This window comes from Falco punctatus (genome assembly GCF_963210335.1).
Source record: "Falco punctatus genome assembly, chromosome: 4".
Taxonomy (NCBI): domain Eukaryota; kingdom Metazoa; phylum Chordata; class Aves; order Falconiformes; family Falconidae; genus Falco; species Falco punctatus.
In genome coordinates this window covers 28,720,996-28,737,331 of record NC_137583.1, presented here as the reverse complement: position 1 = coordinate 28,737,331, position 16,336 = coordinate 28,720,996, and the positions used below count along the sequence as shown (strand labels likewise).

The 16,336-nt window shown below is 40.3% G+C and overlaps 1 protein-coding gene across 3 annotated transcripts in view; it reads left to right on the top strand.

Moving 5' to 3' along the window:
- USP22 (ubiquitin specific peptidase 22) overlaps positions 1 to 16,336 on the top strand; it is a 111,567-nt gene that overhangs the window by 73,416 nt on the left and 21,815 nt on the right. For all 3 annotated transcript variants that reach the window (XM_080385967.1, XM_080385966.1, XM_080385968.1), the window contains one exon: positions 10,592 to 10,761. In XM_080385967.1, coding sequence (XP_080242093.1) covers positions 10,592 to 10,761 — 170 coding nt within the window. The remainder of the gene's footprint in view (positions 1 to 10,591; positions 10,762 to 16,336) is intronic.

The window sequence follows — 16,336 nt, the reverse complement described above, 5'->3', positions numbered from 1 at the left end:
TGCTGCTGCAAATTTAAATGTTTCTTGACACACACTAGCAGGTATGACACAAAGGCAGTTAACTGAAATACCAGATCCAGGCAATCTCTTTGCATTGTCCTCTGACTTTTTTGCATTACTAAAGTGAACGGGTGATGCATTGAGCCACAAATGCAAAACCTCATATGCAGAATACCTATGTAGTCTAAAAATGACATTGAGCATAGTTAGCAGCCCTGATTCTAGCAGCAGATGTTACCTGTTCTCTATCCCTTCCTGAGTGGCAGCAGGGCAGTTAATTTTGTTTTCTGGAGCCATGTGGTAGGAGTAGGGACACAGGCATTACGGCTATTTTTGCTACCCAGCCTGTGGCTTTTAGACAGCTGCCTGCACTGGAAGTCTGTTACAGCGGGGGAATGCGAGGTGTCTCTCTCAGACACCCCAACAGTTCCTGCATCCCTCCCTCGTTCTGGCACTGGCCTTTTGTCCTGACCTGCAGTGAGCTGTGTGAACCTGCTCAGGTGGGTCAGAGCCTCATCGCTGTTTGCAGGTGGTGAGTTCATCCCCTCGAGGTGAGGCTATGTTTGCTGTCAGATAAGCAAGGTGAACCGTTTCGCTGTGGAGTCATGCCAGCTCGGTGCAAGGGGAGCATCCTTTTTGGCATCGGTGAGCTGCTAGGTGGGCTTAGCTGTCATCTGAAAATGCCCTCACCTTCCTCCTCCCTGTCAAAGCCGGTTTGTGTGTTCTGTGTCACACTGTAATACCAATCTGGATGTGTGAACAGTCAGGATGAAAAAGTGAGGGGACGTTACACACCTCTTCTGAGTCAGGGTCAACGTACTTGGCCATTCTGGATGGCAGACGGAGCTGCTTTTGGAACCACTCCAGCAACTGGGAGTCTCAGACTCCCTTATTGCGATGTTTTCTAACTGTGAGACAACTATTTTTAATATCTAATTAGATTTCACTTCTTGTGCGCTCAGTCTATTTTTTTTCTTATAGCTTTGGTAGGCCCCAAGAGTTAATTACAGTCCTCTTTGCAGTGGCCTGTAACGTACTTGAAAATTGTCAGCCTGGCTGTTACTCCATCAGCACTATCTTTTGTAATTAATTAACTCAACCAGTGGGTTCTTCGGTTGTTTCTCCAGTCTCAAATACTAATTTCATGCAAATTTTCGCTCATGTTCCTGACTTCCCCGCAGTTTGTCTAGATTTGTTTTTAAAATGGGTGCTCGGTTCCGAATACCACGCGGCGGAGGTTTTCCTGCCACCTGGGCAGGATAATCACCTCGCAGACCTTCTCGTATTCCTGTGAAGTTTCAAAATGCTGTTTGCCTCAGAACTACAGCACCGTGTGAAGTCATTCAGGTTGAGTTGCTGTAGTCATTGCTCCTTATTTTGTGTTTGTCCACTTAATTTTTCGTGTTTCCTACTCCACAATTGTTTTTATTGAATTTAATTGATTTCAGATAGTTTCATCCATTTAACAAGTTGCTCTTGAATTACTGTCCTGTCTTCCAATTAAGTTTGCACTATGCTGATGTAGTTTGTCCCTTCTCTAAGTATATATTATGTGATGTCACTGAAGCTATTGAATGAAAATAGTGAATGTAATCAATTCCCCGTTAACTAAGAGGGGTTGGGACAAACTAAATGCTGGGAAAAACATTATTGGTGTCTCGATCTACACTAAGTCGATGCAAATTCAGCTTAGGCTCAGAGCAGCATGAATGTGCGCAGTGTCAGCATGGGTCTGTAAACAGTACGAACATGTTCATGTGGCGCCGTGCCCGAGGTAATGAGCCTTCCAAGGAGCGCTGGGGAATGCGGCGCAGAGGCGCTGAAGCTGGTTGCATGAAGAATGTAACCACATTTGCTTGGCGTGCACTGCTTAGTCTTGCCTGTACAGAACCAGTGCTGCTGTTTTTACGTTGTGGTGCGGATGAACTAGGTCATCCTTATAGAGAAGCTAGAAAATACGTTCATCTCTGCCGCTGAACAGAAGCTGCAAATATCGCCATGCACGTATCCTGACAATTTAATGTAGGTGGATTGTTACCTTTAGGTAACTTTTTGTGGCTTTGGGGATGTTTTAAGGGAGAAAGAGTAAAAACAAATGACTTTTGGATGGCAATCCTAACACAGCATAAAAAAGAATACATCTGAACAATCTCCTGTGAATGCTGAGGTCACTCTAGAACTGCCCGTTTGCACGCACCTGTGCCAGGAATCACTGAAATAAAGACTTAAAGTTGCCATGTGAACCTGCATGAAGTACTTGAGCGTGCATTTAAATGTTGCATTTAAGCCATAACACTTGACATGAGATTTTTCTTACAGACAGCAAAACTGGGAAATGTAAACTGACATGTTGTTTTGATTTTTTTTGAACTATTTGGTAATCTGAAAGTTGGGGAATTTACTTGCTTTTTGAAAAAACAAACACCCTTGGCCAGTAATGAGTACCTTAAGAAAAATAAGTAAGTGGCAGAGCATCTAGTTGAGGTCACAGTTTACATTCAGTGCATGGGGTATATTTCCCAGGGTTTTTTGAGTTGCCAGTTACTCAGCTATAAAGCAAGTTGTGCCTCTTAATTCCTTAAATGGACCGACCAACCCATCTTTGCCTCTGGGTAAAGCTGTGGTAATAAACAAACAGATCAGTAACGAGGATGAATTTCACTTGCTCTGTACAGCAGTAACATGGCGAAACTGAGAACTTTTGGGGTTTGGGTGATTCATCTATCTAAATAGTTTTTCTCTGCTGGTGCTGGCGATACATACAAGGAGCAGTATTTACTATATTCTGTTTCTTTCAACATAGGGATTTTAGTATGCATGGGCCATTCATAGCATATACTCCTGTGCTCCAGTGTACCATCTTTTATAGCTGGACTCCAAGATTTTCAACTGGAAACAAGCTCAAGGACACTTTCCTGTTTGTACACATAAGCAAACTTTTTTCTATTGAGCAATCTGTTATTTCGATAGTAATGGAAAAAAACACAGTGATCCAGAATCCTTTTGCCAGAAACTGGAAGGTTTTAAAGATGGGTTTTCATTTAGAATGCAAATATTTCTTTTTCCTAAGTTAAATTTCTTTTTCCTTCCAGAAAGCCTTTTCTGATGTAATTGCCTTTCTGTCTGTGCAGGGGTGGGTAAACTTGTAGTTTATGGTGCAGTGCATAATGCAGTAAATCTAAAATAGTGCTGTAATTTATTTTCTCTTTTAACAGGAGTTGTGCTTCATGGTCTTAAACTGACTGGTTCTGTTTTCAGATTCTTCCATGTTTTAAATTAGTTTTCTTATGTACTTGGATTCTTATGTTAGAGTTTCCCAGAAGGGGTGATGGTGGTGGAGAGAGATACGCCAGCATTAGGTCAGTAAATGTAAGGAAAAAAAGTCCACCTCGTTCTTCTTGTGCGTTCAAATAGGGTAAGCAGTGGCAATAAATACAGATAAATTAAATTTATCTTCTAATCCCAGTATTCTACAGAATGGATTTGACTTACTGCGCCCCCAAATGGTGTCTGCACAGGTCAGATATTTAAACTAGAACAAGTGTTCTCCAACTGCACCAGGGTGCATAAGTGTGTCTGTTAGGGCTTCTGGATGGTAGGGGCTGGCTTTTTATTTGACTCCTGTCCATGCCAAATGAAAATATTTGTTTATGATATATGTGATATAAAGAAATGGTTATGATTAAAAGAGGAAAAAGAAATCCAGATTTGTGTAACAATATGATCTATTTAGATCTTATTTAAGATGCAATCAGTCATCCTCCCAACCTCCCAAAACTGCAGGATTCAACGTGGCTTATGAATCTTGGTGCACACACATATATAATGATATTTAATAGGGATAATGGAATAATGTAATATAGGAAAATACTTACATTAATATATAAAATATAAGATACATAGAAAATTTGATAACATGTATTACAAATGTCTTGTTATAAGTTAAGAAATAACTGCTCTAGAACTCTTTTGGCTTGTGATTTAGAAGGCTTTGCTTAAAAGTCAGGTAGAGCAGAAGAGTGAGTAAAGTTTCCGGGTTGTTCCTCTTGGTGATTGAATAGCTTGAGGGGGCTTGGGGAGTGGGTGGTGGTAGTGGTACAGCTCGAGCAAGGTAGTTTGTTTCAGAAGGGATTTACGATGATTCAAAATGAGCAATAACTAACCTGGCAACCTTGAATAACTGGAGAAAAGGTGCCAAGTGAGAGAAATAAAGACAAGGGAATTTCAGCACATTTTCACCTGGTTCAGCAGTAACCCAAAGAGGAAAGATTGTTGCCCTGAGTGTTCATCTTAATGTACCTGCTGGGGATCCTTTGGTACCAAGCAAAAGGATAGTAATAAACAGTCTCATTTGTAACCTGCTTATGCTGATCAGCTGCAGGACCGAGCAGGGTGCGTTTGGTGAAGAAGAGCCCATGGTGACTTGGGAAGGTGGCTTCAGTGGGAAGTTGAGGCAGTGAGCCTGCTAGGTGGGAGAGGGTCAGCGCAGCGAGGAGGTGCAATGACAGGAAGCCTGGAGGTGCAGCCTTAAGTGTCCCTGATCTTGCTACTCAGCACTGCTCAAAGCGGGTGGTCTCATCATCCTGGTGGTGTTCTTTCATGTTACTGGGCTTGCACTAGTTACGGGAGCTCCTAGAACATTTCTGTGGTTTGCTCATTTTTTTGATGTTTCGGGATCTTGCCACATCTTTTTTTCATTCTACTGAATTGTTTTAGTCTAGTCTTCCAAAGCCACATAGCCATTTTCTCTTCCTGGTAGCTTTTCTGTTTAGTGAGGGTTTTTTCTGTAGCTTGGTGGTTACGTAAAACAGAGGAGGGTTCAGTGTAGGCAATGCACGGTTTTCAGGCTTCGCCTCTGCAAATGTACATTGTCTTACTTGAACTCAGCAGTTTCTAACTGCTCAGCATCCTGAGTGGTTCATATTATTTTAGCATTATGCATTTTCTTTATCAAGTTTCTTCTGTTTTGTATCTTCTAGATTTTTACCCCTTTTTGGAAATAATCCTTTGGGATTGACAGAGTAGTTTTGCCGTTGTGCAGGCCTTTTCTTGAATATAAGCAATGTTCCTGGAGTAGTACTGTTGATGTGGCCTAAAAACCAACTGAATATTGTGTGGCCATTTTTATTAACTCTTGAAATTTATGTGAAAGGGGATGGGGAAATCCCCAAACATTTCATATACTTCTGTATGTGCTCCTCTTAACAGGCACTGGAACCAAAGCCCTCCTGGCTGCTGCAAGCTTCCTCCCGGCAAAGCATTACACTGTAGTCCCAGCATGTGTTTCAGTTCAGTTGTGTCCCAGGTCACATAAATGTTTTCCCTCCTGTGTTCATCAAACCCCTTTGGGGTCTGTGTTATTCTTTAATATTTCTGTATATTATTTTTGCAGTGTTTAAAAACCAGCCAACCCAACCCCACTTTTTCTGTCTTGATAGCTTTCTGTGATATAAGGAAATCATAATACCTGAGTTCAGTGGCTTACTACTGCAGGAATAAATTCATGCTTTTGCCTTGTATCTTAGAAGTGGTGGAAAAAGTATAAGATGTGGTTGCCAGAACTCAGGTGAATTGTAAGATAACTTCTGAGAATGCATGTCAAAATTTTCTTTATAAGATAAGAACTTAATGTGGTCAAACTGCTTGTTCCCTTTAGGAATAAACAAAGGAAAATCAATTCATTCTTTACAAATTATACAGCAAAGCTATAGAACTGTTTTTGAATTTAAAGAATACAGTCAGTACCTTCTTGGAAGCTCAGGTTGTGCTCGAACACCTTTTTTTCTTTCCATTCCCCCGTGTGATTATTTTTTTATTTATGGTAGATTGCATGCTGTCTGTTTGCTGAAGGTAGAGACGTTGAATTATTGAGTTAGTTTTTAAGATCACGTGGCTGAATTTTTTTTCATTTAACTTGGCTGTGGCAAAAGTTTATGTAGCTTTTTCTTAAACAGTGAGGTACCAGAGCGTGTCATTGGTAAGTGTATTTGTAAAAAAACTATTCTTTGTGAAAACCTCTGAAAAAAGCTTTTCTAATACATGCGACTCAGTATTCCTGCTTCTGCAGGTACCTTTGGGTTCACTAAACCACACAGTTATTTTTTTTGACAACTCACATGATCACTATGTCACAGAACGCCATGTATTTTCCTGTGCGGACTTGTAATTTCACTTATCTGCATACTGCTGCTTTCTGAAATGAGTATTTCTTTAATTACTATTTCCAAAGGTATTATCTTTTGAGAATAATTGCTGTCACTAACCCCATTAGCAAAGCGGTGCTGCTTCTGGCATGCAGGTGGGGCCAGTGTTGTGTGGTATGGCCTGCACCTGAAACCTGAGAGAGAATCTGTTTTTTGTTTCGGGTGCTAAGAAGTAGGGCAGCTCTCCCCTGAAATACATTTCCAGAAAGATGCTCTTAAATGGTGTTGCAGTTCCTGTTGTATGAACATAGGATGAAACTCCAGAATTGTTCTAGAAATCTTCATTGCCATGCTACACTGTTTATTTCCAAGGGTTATGCTGAGCTCTCTTTAAATAGTTCAAGCAAGCAGCTCCTCACCTTGCACTGACTTCTGATACTGTCTGATGGTGCTTCAGGGAAATGTCAACACCAGCCGGGGAACTGGGAGGGCTGGGGGTAGGGGACAAAAAACTGCTCTAAGGTGTTGCTAGCCTGTGTTCAGTGTAAAAGGGATCTCAAGCTGGCTATGTTTTAGTGCATCTGAATGATTCCTGATTGTCTCAAAACTGTTATATAGTGACCTACGTTATTGCTTCCAGAACCTTCATTTAAATAAATCACGGGTTTCTGTGTGGTAATATTTGTTCAGACTGGTTTGCCTGCTGTCTTTCATACCCCAGCATGAAGCCGAGGTTTAGAGACAAACAGAACCTCTTCCAGGAGAGCAAGATAGGCACCTGATTGGTTTTTCTGTATTTTGTATTCATGTGTGGTCCTCTCATTTCCCTGCTTCCCACCTTTAATAGCTGTACAGTTGCATTTCACAGAGAAGTGGAATTTCCTTATCTTGTTTTGGCTTTTTCATCTCACCTGCGTGGGTGGACTTGCAGAACCAGTGTTCTAGATCTCCCTTCATCACAACAAGCGTTGTTGCCCAGTGTTGCAGATCTGTTTGAATGTATGAAAAAGCAAAACCCGTTACTGGAAGAAGATTGAAGAACTGAAGCTGACAAAGGTAAGCCAGCTGCTTAGAACCTAGTTCTGAGACGAAATGTAAAAAGAATTTCTCAGATGGGTTTACCTGTGCTGAAGGCATTGTAGAAGTAGTTTTTTGTTTTTGTTTTTTCTGCTTTGCTTACGCCCTGCCTGTCCAACACGTGACAGAAAGGGAGCAGGGGTCATACACCGTGTATGATGATAAAAGGGTATTTTGGTTTTTATGATTATATCACAGGTGACAACTTTGCCTTGACAGAAATAATTCATTCCAATATTTACATCAGCAAGGTTCAGAAGTAAAAAGTGCTTTTCTGCTAACTACGCTTGCCACAAGAGCACACATCTGTGTATAAAAGATGTCAAGTATGTCATTGGTTGCTCTTGCTTATTTCAGAAACAGCTAATAAGAAACAGAAATAAAGATAACACTATAAAGCACAGCAGAAGTTTGCAGAGTACCACAGCTTTATTCCTGGAGGTTGGATGCTGCTGGCAGTCCTTAGACAGTTAGCCCACTCCTCTGTACAGATGCAGTCCACTGATGAGATGCTAGTGGAGACAAGGATGCTAGCCAAAGTGGACTGCTGCATTTGAGGCTTTGGCACATCATTTTTCTGTTAATTTATGACCCACATGTTGCAATGCTTGACTATTCCCATTAAATATTGCCAGGCTTTATTCATGGGGAGGGAGTAGGTGTGGCAGACGGGTCTTTAACTTTCTTAATATTTTATTGACCAGAATGCTGTACAGGCTTTAATTTTTTAGCTGTTTTTCTTTCCAACAAACTCATTTTTTCCCATAAAAGTTAAGCACAAGAGGATACGTTGTTCTGAGTTCTGTCAGCTCTTTAGTTTTATGTACATGAAACTTTGATGTTTTCCAATATGCTGCAATTAGTTATGCGGTATCTTAGCTGTAGCGCAGCACATCATACCTGTTTCATTTCAAATGTCAGTTTAAGAGACAGTATAGCAGCTGCAGTCATTGCTCCCTCAAGGATAAGACTGATGTATGCTCCTTTATATTTTTCCGTTTTCAGCCAAGTAAGTGCTCATGTTTTGCTACATTCACCAGTTCCTGATTTTTATTAGGGTTTGGAGTATTCACATTTCAGCCTTGTCTGTTTTGCAGGTTACTTTGTCTCTCTTCATTCAAGTGAAGTCATAGTCTATGAAGCACTCGGTTTAGACCCATGAAAAACTGACACCAAAAGACCAAGCAAGCAGAGTAAACCAAGGGAGCCTTCTGACGCCTGTAACTAGTCTTCTGGTGGCAACTTTGAGGAAGATTTGATTCTTGTGGTCACAGGGAAAGAAGGTCCAGCCACAGGCATGTAATAAATGATGCTTAATAAATGATTCCAAAAAGCTGCCTTTATGTGTTTGCTTTTACTTGTGATTGCTCAATTAGGTTCCAAAAAGTGCTAGGGTGAGTCTCTAGATGGACTGTTGGTTTTCCACTTGGTTGGTCCTCTGCAGTGTGTGCAGGCTGACTTGCAATTCCAGCGCTAACAAGAGGGACAGAGTTTTCCAGGGAGAAATAGGGAGAGAGTCTTCAGCTTCTCAGAATACCCTGCTGCATCTCAGGCATGTCCAGGAGCCTTACAGGCTGGGATTTAAATAAAACCGGTAATTTTAAAACAGAAAATACAGGGGAGAGGTAGGTAAGAGGCACCAACCAAACATTTCTCCATTGCACAGCATAAACACCGTTCTGTTGTGACGTTATTTGCAGAGACGTGTAGGCTGGGGATTGAAATAGGATTGTGTACAAAGTCGAAGCATCACACCGTATTTCAAGCTGCTACAACAAATTAACTATTTAATTAACACTTTGCTAATGTTGTGCATACACTTGTTGCCTCCCAGCATGAAAATAAAACAAATAATTGCAATAAGCTTTCTGCCCAATAGAAGTTACTGTAATAGAATGAGAAACTTTGTCCTGCACTTCGAGTAAACGGAAGCAATGGGAAGCTGTCAGAAGGAGGACAGTGTTGCATATTAGATACGGGGGGTGGGGGGAAATTAAATTGAGAGGGCTCTGTGTCCATCGCCTACAGCTCAGTATGCAGTTCAAGCTGATGGAGTGCCATTTCTCTCTGGTAACATAGCAACTGGACCACACCTCCTGCTATAAGATGCTAAAGAGCCCTTTGAGCACTATCTGGTGTACTGCAAGGGAACTGCACCATTTTTAATTACCACAGCATTGCCAGCTGATACTCCCCCTGCCCCCCCCCCCCCCCCCCCCCCCGAATAGCAAGGAAATTCTTCATTCTCTGTCAAGTAATCCTGTTTTTTCATTCACTGTTTGTTGTAGTAATCCTATTTATATTGCAGAAGAGGACTATGTTAATTTTAAATTAATACCAGAATTGTATCTATCGGTGCATTTTATTTTGTTTCGAAGTAAGTTTTTGATTAAAAATAAGCATTCTTGTCCACCTGATGCTCGTCTCATTTAGCACTCCTGTGTGGTGGTATTATGTTAACATTTTGGAAGAATACTCAAGGATTTGAGCATGTTTTTCTTCTCGCTTAGACTTTGCAAATGACTGAAAAGCTTTCCCCACTCCTAACCTCTCTTCTGTTGTGCAACAAAAGAGCTTTCCTTTAAGCATCTTGGTTTCCAAGCACAAGAAATCGTCTCTGGGCATTACTGAACGTTTGACTTAAGGTGTGATGAATCCTCTTATGCCAAGTTGAATTTTTTGATGTATACTGTAGATTAATGTTTAACTTAGCTAAAACAAGTGTGGAACCAGTATTGTTCAGAGTTTCTCTTTTCAGACTGTTTTGTTCGGCTCTTGGGTTTTGTACCAAAAAAAAAAAAAAAAAAAAGCTAAGCCTGCATTGGATGTCACAGCCTGACTGTTTTGTCAAGGCTGTTTCCTTTGCTGCCTGTCTTAGGAAGATGATTGTTGCATTGTAACAGTGCAAAAACTTTATTCTGGCTTCGTGACCTGCATGAGGGAAAGCCTTTTAAACTATCTGAAAACTTACTTATTGACTTATTTTAACATATTGGTTTCTTACTGTAGCGACTTAACAGTTGTTGTCATTGCACTTTGGTATCAGCTTGGGGAGGGGGCGTGTTTTGGTGATGTATGGCAAAACAGCCACTGTAAAATAACGCTATTGGTGTTGCTGTACTTCAGGGTACCCTTTTTGTCTGAGCATTTAAAAAACAAATCCTAGCGTAGGTCAGAAAGCTTGTGGTGGCAGCTTGTGACTTGAGTGCATCAAAACCAATAGCCTACCTAAAACAATATAAGACTGTACTTGGAGCTGTGCATATATAGTAAATCTGTGACAATATTGTGAAAACTACATGAAAATGCAAATATACCATTTTGTTAACTTGATAATGCTTATGCATCCCCTCCCCATTCTGTCTTTATAGGTCTACGAGGGCTAATCAATCTTGGGAACACATGTTTTATGAACTGTATTGTCCAGGCACTTACCCACACTCCACTGCTGCGAGATTTCTTCCTCTCCGACAGGCACAAATGTGAAATGCAAAGCCCCAGCTCTTGTCTGGTCTGTGAAATGTCTACGCTTTTTCAGGAGGTGAGTGCTGTTTGCAGCAGTAGCATCGCCTTTCCACAGATGCTGGCTGGTTCTTAGCCCAAACAGGGTTGTGTTCTATTTGCAAATATAAAGGGAATGTAAATTATGTTTCCCCTCAAGGTGTGGCAAAACAGAGCAATAAAGGTTGACTGAGACCTTACTGTCAAAAATACCCAATTACTGAAAAAGAAGCTATTGACCTTTTAATTCCTATTCTTAAGTCGCTCTTGTTTAGGCAAAGCTGGTATTGGAAATAATTACAGTGCTGCCTGCTCTTCTGAGACTGATCTGCGAGTCTATAGTCTTTAAAGCTGAATGTGTGCTTTAATTAAAGGTGCAAGTTGTAGCTGGAAAATATGTCACAGGCTCTTTGGGTGATAATGGGTATGAGACTAAAGCAGTAGTATATAGCATTGTGGTTTAAGGCGCTGGATTATGTAGGTCTGTATAAATATTTTAAAGATCTTGATGCAGTGTTTTCTAACAGGGAGAAACATCTTTGCTATCAACTCTTACGTGAAACCCGTTAATGGCCAGGAGGGTGTAGAAAAGTGAATGTGTTGGTACAGTTTGTACCTTCTGTTATTGAGCAACTCTTCTTTCCCATTCTGGATCAGGTGTCTGGCTTTGCAGTGTGCCTTTCTCTGTAGGTCTAGCCTGTGCTGCAGGAGACAGGCACAGGCTTTTCCTTAATAAATAGTCAAAGAGCTTTATTAACTGCCTTAGTTCTGTATCAGTAATGTAAGGACTGTGGCTAGACTCGGGCTTCTAGTTTTAAGCTGAGTCTTTAAAAACAAACAAATCCAGTTCTGTGCGTTTCCCTCAGTGGTGGATCTGCTTTATTGGTAAGTAAAAAAACAAACCAACACCCCCCCCCCCCCTCCAACAACTGGAAAAAAACCCAGGAGAAAAAAAAAAAAAGGCAAGCTATAGTGCATGCTGTCACAGAGCGTTTAAGGTATTTAAGATAGCTGGAGATGTTTGTATGTAGAGCATGTCTTTTGTGTGTATGCTGTCAGGGAAGTTTGTTCAAACTGAGAAAGCCTGAAAATAGCTTTATCTTGTGATTTTCAATTTGATTTTACTTCTGTGCCTTTTTTACCAGAGGTGATTCTTTTTGCTCATTGCAGGTGAGTTAAGCATATACGGAAGGTAAAGTCCCCCTCAGGCATTCCAGGACAAAGTTGTTTTCTGCTTATATTTGGCACTCATTAATTTGCTACCTTTCATGCTGCTTATCAGTCGTTAGTTGTATGTTATACTTCCTATTTTTTGATTTATTTTTCAGTTATCCCTGAGTCTGTCAGGAAAGGAGGTAAAAACAAAAGACAAGCATACCAATAGGTGGAAGCTGGAGGTTTATTGAAACCAGGCATGCAGCTAAACGGGGAAAAACCACTCTGCTTAGATAAAAAAGTTCAGTCATGGTATAGAAATATACAATTTCTGTATGCTGTTAATATAGAAACCTATTTACTTTTTTTTTTAAAAGGTACTATTTTAATCTTGATATCCTCTCATCAAATTGTGGTATAAAGTCTCATTTCAGTGAATATCACCGCATTCTGTTTATGCACATGCATTTTTTTTAAAATCCCTTGGGAAAGGGGAAATGAGTGTTATGTTACAGATTGAGGGGCTGGAGGAAAGATGAAGACTGTCTGGGTAATGATTTTTATTTCCATTTTTGCATGTGGAGCCCTGTTGATGGCCTAGGATGCCTTTTGCTAGACTATGTACAAGCACGTAGCAAAGAATAAGCTGTTACCCAAAACAGGGCTTAAATGCAGCATTTGCATTACGGTTGTAACAAAATTTAATTTCACACACAACTTTGGGAATCTCAGCCTTCATTTTCCCCAGTGAAAACTCACGCCTACGCTTGCATTAGTTCTAATAATTAACGTTCTGTGACACGGGGATATGTGAATGAGGGAAGAGCCATATCTGTGACACCAGACTGTGAAGATAGCAGTGCAGGGGTCTCTGTCCTTATTTCACATTGAAATACTGCAGCTGTGTGCTGTGGGAGGACAGCAAAAAGTGACTCAACCACCTTGAAGTAAAACTAGAGCTTAGCCCTCCGCAAGCCAAGCTGTAGTGTCTGTAACCAGCTCGGTCTATTTTAACTTGCAAGCAGTAAATACCATGTTATGTTTATAGCTCTGTCAGCACTCGTTGTAAAATTCTGTTTCCCAGTGAGTTTTAATTTCTCTGCAGTCAGAATTAAAACCAAAATGTTGCATTTTTGGAGCAGACTGGTTATAGTTTCATGTCCCCGCTATATGCAGTGATTATGATGAAGATCCTGTGCTGTCTTTGCAGAGATGTGCTCTGAGCGAAGGAAGGCTAACCAGTGGAGATGTCAGTGCTCTGGTTAAGAATTCCTTTGTAATTGAATTACTGTGGAAACTTTGGTTCAGGTTCTGTCTTGTTTTTAGGTAGCTTTCCCACCGGGATTAACTGATGTAGTTATCCCAAGGCATTTCACCCAGTGACAAACGATCAGGGCAAGGGTTAACTTCATCTCCGCTCCACCCCTCTTTTCTGAAGGTGTGATCTTAGGCAGATGGAATGCCAGGGGATCTGGTGAATGCATGCCAGTAAGAACTCTCCAGGAGCAAGAGACATTGTTTGGAATGTTAAATAAAACTTCCTATACTTAAATAGGAAAGTTTTTGCTATTTGTCTTGTTCCTTCTTTTGTTTAAGATCTTTTAGTTACATAGTTTGTGTGATTTTTCTGTGAAAATAGGAAGCTACAAAGTTCTTCCACCTTGAAGTAGGTTGCTGGTGGCTAATGAGTATCGGATGGTTCTCAGAATCGAGGGTTTTTTTCCCTGGTAGCTTTTCCTGCAAATATGCCAAGCATTGACCTCTGTTTGTTTTAAAAATATTTGACTGCATCAATTAACATTCTCATTTGTGCTACTTGAAACCTATTTCTCAATAGAATCATGACATGAATTACACTGCATAAGAAAAGGAATGGAAAGGATTTGGGAATAACAGATAGTGGTGAAACTGGATGGAGGGAAGATAGAGCACACATAATCCATTCATTGAGCCTTTTGGCAGAAAGGGTTTGTGCACTACTTTTTACCTACTGGCGTTTGTGTTTTAGTTTTGCTTCACCAATGAAAATTAATTTCGGGATGGTCCACACCCTAAGGTTTATCTAAATCCTTTACAGAATGGCCATTCGGGATGGTAGGATTAACAGATCTGTATCTCTGTGTACTCTGGAATAGTGAGAATACCTGGGAATATAGCAGAATGCAGCATATCTACCAGAGATGTAAAGAACAAAGCCTTCTTTATTCCCATCATTACTCATCCTCATGAGCCTATCAAAGTGCACAGCACAACTACGTGGAGAGGTGAGAAGTGAGGACAAAAAGGAAAAAGAACGAGATGATTTATGGCTTTGATGTCTTAAGATGGTACGCTGTTGAAATGGCTTGTGTATAAAATAAGTTACAGCAAAGGTAGAAGGGAGAAAAAGTAGTTACGGCTTTTTACAGAGGCAGAGGCTTTGCGTTTTGTCAAGGGAAGTGCAGGGTTTTTGCTGACCTAGTAAAATCTTTTCTCTGAGATAAGTATAGAACGCACAGGGCGTGTGCGAGCAGAATGGTTTTTCTGACTCCTTGAACCATTGCTCTTTGGGAAACCTGCAGCCAGGTGTGTGTTTATTCTGAAAGGCACGCATCTTAGCCACTCCATTTATCCATTGTAAATTTTCAGAACACTGAAAGTCTTAATTAAGAACCAGTTTCCAAGAGGAGGTTTTAGCTTCTCAAATTGTACAGGATTTATGCCTATAAATTCTTGATTACAAAGCTCAGAGACTGTTCAGTTGATACATATATAGGATAGATCAAATGTATCTGTTTGGTCATGTAATTAGGAAACTTCTGTGCATGAGTTTTTGGCAAAAGGAGAAAGAACAGATGTGTGTGGTGGTGGATTTTTTGTTTTGTTTTATTTTTTTAAACCTGACTGGTATCTGTATATTGTTGGTAACAGTCATGCAAAATACAAAGCTTAGAGTCCTCTAAATCAGAGAACAAGTGTTTTAAGTCCAAAAAAAGAAAATACTGTTACTTGGGTTGTGTGTAAGAATGGAGGCTTTGAATCCTGGCTTGGTGGTTTGGGTTTTTTTTCTTCTTTTTATTCTGGAACAGCGATCAAACAGTGTATTACCAAGCATTTTCAAATTGCTCGAACTAGTTCTCTTTGATATAAACAACTGATACTGCTGAATTGAAAACAAATTTAAAGAAAAATTGTTTTAAATTATATTGGTAAGAACTGTGCTATTGAAGCCTTTTAAAGGTAACATGTAAATACATCGTTATTTATATTTGCGCACTTTAATGAGAAGGTTTGTGTCCGAGTGATTGAGCAAGACTTTACATGGACTTTTTTTTCCTTCCTGTGGTTGGAACAGCTCCAGTAGGCTGCTCTTCCCAGCAACAAGGAAACGAGAGATGGGGTGGAAGTTTTATACATTCTAGTTAAAATATTGCCTTTGAATGTGCTTAGATCCTTTTGTTTCATTTTTATTAGAACAGTGAAGCTTCCCCCCACCCCCACATGTATTCAACAGCATTCTTACTAGGTGTGTTTCTAGTTTCCGTGTGCTAATGGCTAATAATTTGATAAAGCTTCTTGTTAGATTCTTCTAATACTAACGAAGCACTAGAGAATGTAAAATCTGCTGGCAGGTCTAGTGTCTGCAATGGAGTAATTATGGAGAGTGCTGTTGGTTAAAATGACCGGAGAGCTCTGGGACTAATTGTAAGGAGTGACAGAACAGAGAAGTTTTATTGCTGCAGTTCCCTGAATTATGTTGAGCAGCAGCTGCGTCAGCAGATTTCAATTACCATACTACTGCTCCAGTCCCTTGGTGTCATTCTTGCTGGCATCGGAGTTAACTATTGATTTTTTTATTATTATTATTTATTTATAGAAACATTTTGTGTTATTTGGCTGCAGAGGTGTATCTTCCTGTTTGGAAAAAACAGAGCTTGCAATAAAGAAATTTATTTGCCAGGAAATAATACTAAAGCCATTTAGAAAACCCTACATATATGAGGACTAGATGAGACGATTGTACTGCCTTTTCCTTATGTGTCCCTGAAAATACAGTGTGTTTTATCTGGGTAGGTTTGTAGCCCCGATGCCTGTACTTGCACTGGTATAAAATGCTCAGAGACTGGGCAGGGAGAGGCTTAGGGCTGGGGAAGGAAGCCTCGCTTTTCCAATGAGAGTGATAAATTATTTACTGCTGGGGTTTTAATTCTTATTTTTGTTCTGTGTCTTTCCTGCTTACTGTCTTCTGTTTGGGAAAATAAAATTTTGCCATATGAACACACAATATGAAATTGCGGTGTTGCAGGCACACTTTACTGGTAAATACCTTTTCCAAAGGTTAGGTAGGGAAGGCAGGATGACTTGAAAATTTTCCCTTCTTAAAAATGTTAAATACAACCTGAAGGCTGAGGGAATAAACTCTTTTGGGATCTCTGCTTTGCTTTTGGAGCTGGTATCACAGTGCAGGGGCCCTTGAGCAG